This window comes from Acomys russatus, chromosome 12, assembly GCF_903995435.1.
Source record: "Acomys russatus chromosome 12, mAcoRus1.1, whole genome shotgun sequence".
Taxonomy (NCBI): Eukaryota; Metazoa; Chordata; class Mammalia; order Rodentia; family Muridae; genus Acomys; species Acomys russatus.
In genome coordinates this window covers 55,728,081-55,734,080 of record NC_067148.1, presented here as the reverse complement: position 1 = coordinate 55,734,080, position 6,000 = coordinate 55,728,081, and the positions used below count along the sequence as shown (strand labels likewise).

The 6,000-nt window shown below is 50.1% G+C and overlaps 1 protein-coding gene across 1 annotated transcript in view; it reads left to right on the top strand.

Annotated features, from left to right (window-relative positions):
* The first annotated feature begins 676 nt into the window (after positions 1–676).
* Ptprm (protein tyrosine phosphatase receptor type M) overlaps positions 677–6,000 on the top strand; it is a 680,548-nt gene continuing 675,224 nt past the window's right edge. Inside the window, exon 1 of the mRNA XM_051154461.1 lies at positions 677–764. Within this exon, the coding sequence (XP_051010418.1) occupies positions 692–764 (73 nt within the window). The 5' untranslated portion in view covers positions 677–691. The remainder of the gene's footprint in view (positions 765–6,000) is intronic.

Sequence of the window (6,000 nt, the reverse complement as noted above, 5' to 3'; positions counted from 1 at the left end):
CGGGACGAGCTTGGGTCGAGGGTGGCGCCCCGGACGCTTGCTCCTGCCCGCCGGGTCCCGCCCGCATCTTGGCTGTGGCCGCCCCACGAAGCCCGCAGGCGCCGCGCAGGCCGAGCTGGCCGGGGGCCGGGGACACGGGCGCTCGCGCCCTCTAGCGGTCCGCGGTGGCTCCGGCCCGGCCGTGACGTGGGCTCCTTCCAGCCGGCCTGCGGGGCACCGCCAGTCAGTAGCGGAGCAGAAGCCCCGCGCTCAGCCGGCGCGGGCTCGGCTCTCGGCGTGCCGCCGCCCGAGGTGGCTGGGGCTGCAGGAGGAGAGGCAGCGGACTACGGGAAGGTGATCACGACCACGGCTACGGCGCCGCGGGCGGCTCGGTCCCGATCAGGGGCAACGCTTAGGCGGGCGCAGCGCCGGATCCCGGCGAGGATTTGGGCTCCGCGGGGCGCGCCCTCCGCTCCCTCTCCCGGCGGCGCCAGACTTCAAGCGGGGGCCAGCGGGAGGGCAGGAGGACCCAGGACACCGTCCCCACACCCGGGAGTCGCGGGACTTCAGACTTGTGCAACTGTTGCCACTTTGGGGTCTGGTGTTTCGCTGCTGTCGCGTCTATCCTGGCAGCCTGCGGCTTAGGCTCGCGTCCCTCTCGGCTTCCCGAGTCTACCAGCCGCCGGGCCGCCTCTGGCGCGCACTCTGCACCATGAGGACACTTGGGACTTGCCTGGTGACTTTGGCTGGACTTTTGCTAACTGCGGCCGGGGAAACGTTTTCAGGTAAGCGGGCCGCTACTACAGTTCCCGGGGCGCCTGTGACGTAGGTGACACCCGGGTGTTTGAGTCCGAGGCAAGAGCTTCGGGGCCGAGCAGGGGGGCGCGCGGACCTGGCATCTATTAAGGGGTGAGCGGGGTTGGCAGATGGCCGGAGGGAAAGCAGCCGCTGAGCCCGGAGGCCAGCGCAGCGCACACAGGAGCCCGCAGGGCAAGCACAGCAGCCCAGACCTCCATCTCGGCCCCTGTCCCCTCAAGGCCTGGACTGTGCTTAGGGCTCGAGTCCATGGGCCGCCTGGACAGGAACGGCAAAAAACTTTGCCTAAAGTTCCCAGCTGCAGCCACCGGGAGTAGGCGCTGCGCGGGCCTCTCGACCCCGGTGGCGGCCGGCACCGGCTGCGGGTGCTCAGCTGCGCCCCGCGGCGATCTCCCAAACCTGCTGGTAGAGCTGGCGACCTCCTGAAACCTGCCCTCCCTGTCGCCCCCTGCCCGGCGCCGAGGGCGACCTCAGTTGGTCCCCGCGGTTGCGCTGCTTCACTGTGCCAGCGTTCCCGTTCTGCACCGCGGGAGGTCTCCGTGCCTCTTGAGGAATCTGCAGATCCCCGAGCCCAGGCCACGGTGGCTGGGCGCCCAGACCCCACCCTCAAGCCTCCTTAACAGTGCGCGGCCGCGGCCATGGCAACTTACTAACCTAGCTGGGCAGAGTGGGGTGGGGTGGGGGGATGGGGTCCCAGCTGAAAGGTGGGGTCGAACTGGCTGTGCGCACCAAGCCAGAGTCTGTCTGTGCGAGGCGTCCTGAGTCTTGAGGAGCTCTTAGTGTGGACAGAGGGACGTGAAGGAGTCGAGGGTCAGGCGCGAGACTGAGGCTGGCACAGAGTCCCAGGGCTTGTAGGATCTTCTGTCCCAGGAGGACACGCGTGCATGCTTGGCAAATGCTGACAACATGCGCACACTTCCTTGTGTCTGTTAGTTTCATGAATGCCCACATACTATGGTGGCAGTGGACTTTTCCCTTTTTCTTTTAATAAAAAGGCCACATTTAACCTTGAGCACAAATTGCAAAAAGAGGTTCTATCCCCCCCCCCCCTCGAGGGCTGAGTAACTTGGGTTAAAAAAAAAATAGTGAAGGGAACTTTCATTAAAGGAGTACGTTTACAAACATTAAAGCCACATAGACCTCTCTGGCCAGTGAAAGCATCAGGTTTGACGACTTTCTGGGCATCCTGGGTCCTTTGTATCCATAGGCACAGAAGGTTTTTATCAGGCTGAGCAGCAAGACCTTGGAGCACAATTGGTGGTCGAGAGGGACGGGGAGCTGCTTCTTAGCTGTGCAAGGCATGGAAAAAAAAAAAAAAAAAAAAAAAAAAAAAAAAAAAAAAAAAAAAACCCAAACCTGGCAACTTCCACAGAGAAAGGCTGTTTCCTCTAGCCTCTCGTCTCCTTAACAATGAGAGCATTGCACGTGCTGAAGTCGCGTTAATGCCCGCATGCACAGCTGTCTGATATAAATCGGATACAGATTTCTGTCTGTGTTCTTATTAACCTGTTAGCTTGGAAACCTTGTAACTCTGTTGTACTAAAAGCTGTATATGAAGGCCTTAGTGGTGTTTTCTCTTTATTAATATGCCTAACTCACCCTGCGATGGGGTTTGTTTAAATTTAAGCCGTGTCAAGTATCATTGTGACAGAGTTTTAAATTGTGTATAAGGAGGTGGACAAAATTATTTATAGGCTCAGTGGCACTCTTCTTAAAGATAGATTAAAGGACCCTTTGAGCCAAAGTAAGCTTTTGCTAACGTTTATCCTGATTTTCTTTTTATTTGGGGGGGGAGAGAAAGATATTTCTATCTGTGTTTTACCATGAACAGAAGCACCCTTTCTTTCTTTCTTTCTTTCTTTCTTTCTTTCTTTCTTTCTTTCTTTCATCGTTTGGGAAGCTAGAGCCTGTAGCTTAGTGGGAGAAGGAAAATAAAAGGCTGTGTACAAATGATGAGAAATGTTGAAGATTTGAAACTCTGAAGTTGGCAAGGTTCCTGTTTGCAAAGATCAGACTTGTTGCTGGACCTCGAATGCCCACCTCCCCCACTTCGGCTTTTGGGAAAGCACAGAGGTCGGGTGCTTGCTCCTCTGGGAGAGTGAGGGTTGGAGAGTTTATGTTGTTCCTGTTGAGATTAGCTTTGATTCTGCTACACTAGCATTCCTGCCTCATTCAGTTCTGCAGTAGCTGGCTGCTTTTCACCGGTTTGGAAATACAAAGAAGCTTCTTAAGAGATCTCCCCATAAACCACTTAATTTAAAGCCTTGGACCTAACTATTTATTTAATAAGTCACTAGTGTGAATCAGTGTCTTTGAACAGCCTGGGGGGGGGGGGGTACTGAAAGGCAGACTTGGCTGGCAGCTGGTGGCAGAGGCCTTGACCAGGATGCTCAGAGGCTAAGCTTGCTCCCCAGGCCCCTTCCCTCCTACAACCAGAGTTTACGTTCTCCTCCTGTTGTCCTCCCCATGGCTGAAAGCACAGCGTTCATGCACTGGCCCTTACACCCTCTCTCTTGTGCTTCCCTGCCTCTTCAGAGTGGGTTTGCAGTTAAGACCCATCGCTGGTCACCTACAGAGATGGGCTGGGCTTTGGGGCTTGTTTTTTTTTCCCCCCTAATTCCAGATATCAGAAATTGACTCAGTAGAAAGATTTTGTAATCCATAAGCGTTTCACTTAAACATATTTCCCATTTTTTTACCCTGCCAAATTGTTAGGCAAAATAGCAAAGTTAACTGTCTGTCTTTAGGATTAGACTATTTAAAAAAAAAAAAAAAAAAAAAAACCTTTTGTAAAAAGACATATAAAAAAGGCACAAGGAGGGGTAAATAACACTGCGTAAGCAACTCTTTTCCATGACGAGGAGCCAAGGAGTTGGCAAGCCATTCCTCTCTGACCCATTTACCAACTTGTAGTAAGTAAGTGTTGGACAGTGAAGTGCTTAGTTCTACACAGGCTGATGTGTGGCGTTTGGAAAGCTCCAGCTTGCAGAAAAAGGACAGAGTTAGCTCTTTGTTTCTCTGGTACTGGGGCTCTGGGGCCTCTCAACACAAGTTTAGTTCGAACTTTGAAGGACGTTAGTGAGGAAATTGTGGATATCTGACTAAAGTCTGTGTTGAGCATGCTAGCATTATGCTGCTTACTGCTCGTTTCTTAATGTGGGTAGTTTTACTCTGATTGTGTAAAGCATTAGCCCCAGGGAGCTCTGCAAAGGGGCCCTTGGACTCTTTGTTCAGCTTCAGCCTCTCCTCTATGAGTACAGCATTACCTCAGAACCAGCCTCGCAAAGGACTCTGGGACTGTGACCTGGTTAGCCTGTTGTAGATAACTGTCCTCATGATGTTTGTGTGTTTTGTGTGTGTGTGTGTGTGTGTGTGTGTGTGTGTGTGTGTGTGTTGCATTCACAGATAATTGATAGGAAGAAATACTTCAAGTTTTGATCAGTGAGCTGGAAAGGAATATGCCAGGAAATTACTATAGCGTTATATTCTTCATGTTACATGCTTGTGAAAAAAAATCGCTTGAGCATAATAAATTGTTGTGGTGTAGAAAATTACAGGTTTTAGACTACGCTGTGTTGGGATACTTTATGGGTTTTCAGGACATATGTGGAGTGTGCATACTCAGATATATATCTGGAATATTTCTAAATGATTTTTCCTTAAGGAACCAGTGATTTTCATTATGTCTTCAGATTACATAAGCCCTTTATGAATGATCGCAGTCTTTAGATTTGGGATAAGTTGGCTTATCTGGGACAATTGTCTACTAAAGCGCATGGCTCATTTAATTCTTTCACACACTGCAGTGGGTTGCTGGTGTTATTAGGGTGCCTGTATCCATTCTGGTGGGGCAGCTGTGTTTTCGGCCAATATTGGTTTCTTTTGAGATTCTGCTTTAGATTTCTTAAGGTGCTATATTATTTAAATATTTAGAAGTATACTTTTCACTTCAGAGGGATGGAGAGCATTTTAACTTATTTAAATACACTTTACTTTTTATAATGATTACTTTTATGGGTATGTGGTGTCTGTTTGTATGTGTGTGTCTGCCCATGCGTGTGCTGGTACCCAAGGAGGCCAGAAGAGGGTGCCAGATCTCCCAGAAGCTGGAGTTACAGACATTTGTAAACACTGCCCCCCCCCCTGCCATGTGGGTGCTGGAAATGAAACTCAGGTCCTCTGTAGAGCAGCAAGTGCTCTTAACCACCAAGCCATCTTTCTAGCCCCATGAGTTAAATACATTTTGAAAACATTTTACTAAATGTAAATATTCTTAGGTAACATTTACCATGTATATTTCTTTTTTTTTTATTATTAATTTATTCTTGTTACATCTCAATGCTTATCCCATCCCTTGTAGCCTCCCATTCCATGTATTTTTCATTCATTCTAAGATTCCTTTTTTTGAAAACCAGCTCTTCTTCTAATTTTCTCAGTTTCATATCTTTCTGCATTCCTGTCTCTATGAATACAACACAGAACTGCTAATAGGCTTACCTCATAAGCCAGGGAAGGTTTAATTATGGCCATCTTTCCAACTCACTAATGAAACATCTTAAAAAGATACAAAGTACTGTAAGCCTTCTATTGTAAGAGGACTCAGCTTCTCTGGTTCTTAAAATCCTGTCGAGGTCTTAGGTTTAGTCATCAGAAAGCTAGGATTCAGCCTGTAAAACACAGGGCGGGGGGAGAGATGTCTGCATTGTGTGGGGACAGGGGAAGATGTAGCTGGGCAGCTTCCTGTTCCACAAGGCACACCATTTCCCTTTGGTGGGTCAGCTGGCAAGTCCAGGGTGTAATTAAGGGTCTGGGTGTAGGAGAGAGAAAAATAAAAGCAGTCAACAGGCTGGAGGGTGTGTGTGTGGGGGGGGGGAGGGAGATGTTTACTAAGGTAAAGAGTCCCTGTGGAGGGTCTGCATTTAGATGGTGCTGTTACCTAAGCTAAGTGGGTCCCTAAGACAGTGGAGAGATGCCATGGAGGATGACAAATATCTCTTCTGCAGGGGAACCCTGCGGCCTCCTGGCTTTCGGTAGCTCTACTCTGAAAACCAGTGTGGGCAGGACCACCTGGGCCTGTAATTTCCAGAGCTGGTTTTCCTCAGCCCAGCCATGTGGTTGATTCTGATGGCCTTTGGCCTAAAGCAGGGGCCTGGAGCAGCTCCAAGTAATCGTGTCCTGTGGCCACAGTTTGAGACAAGTTGTTTC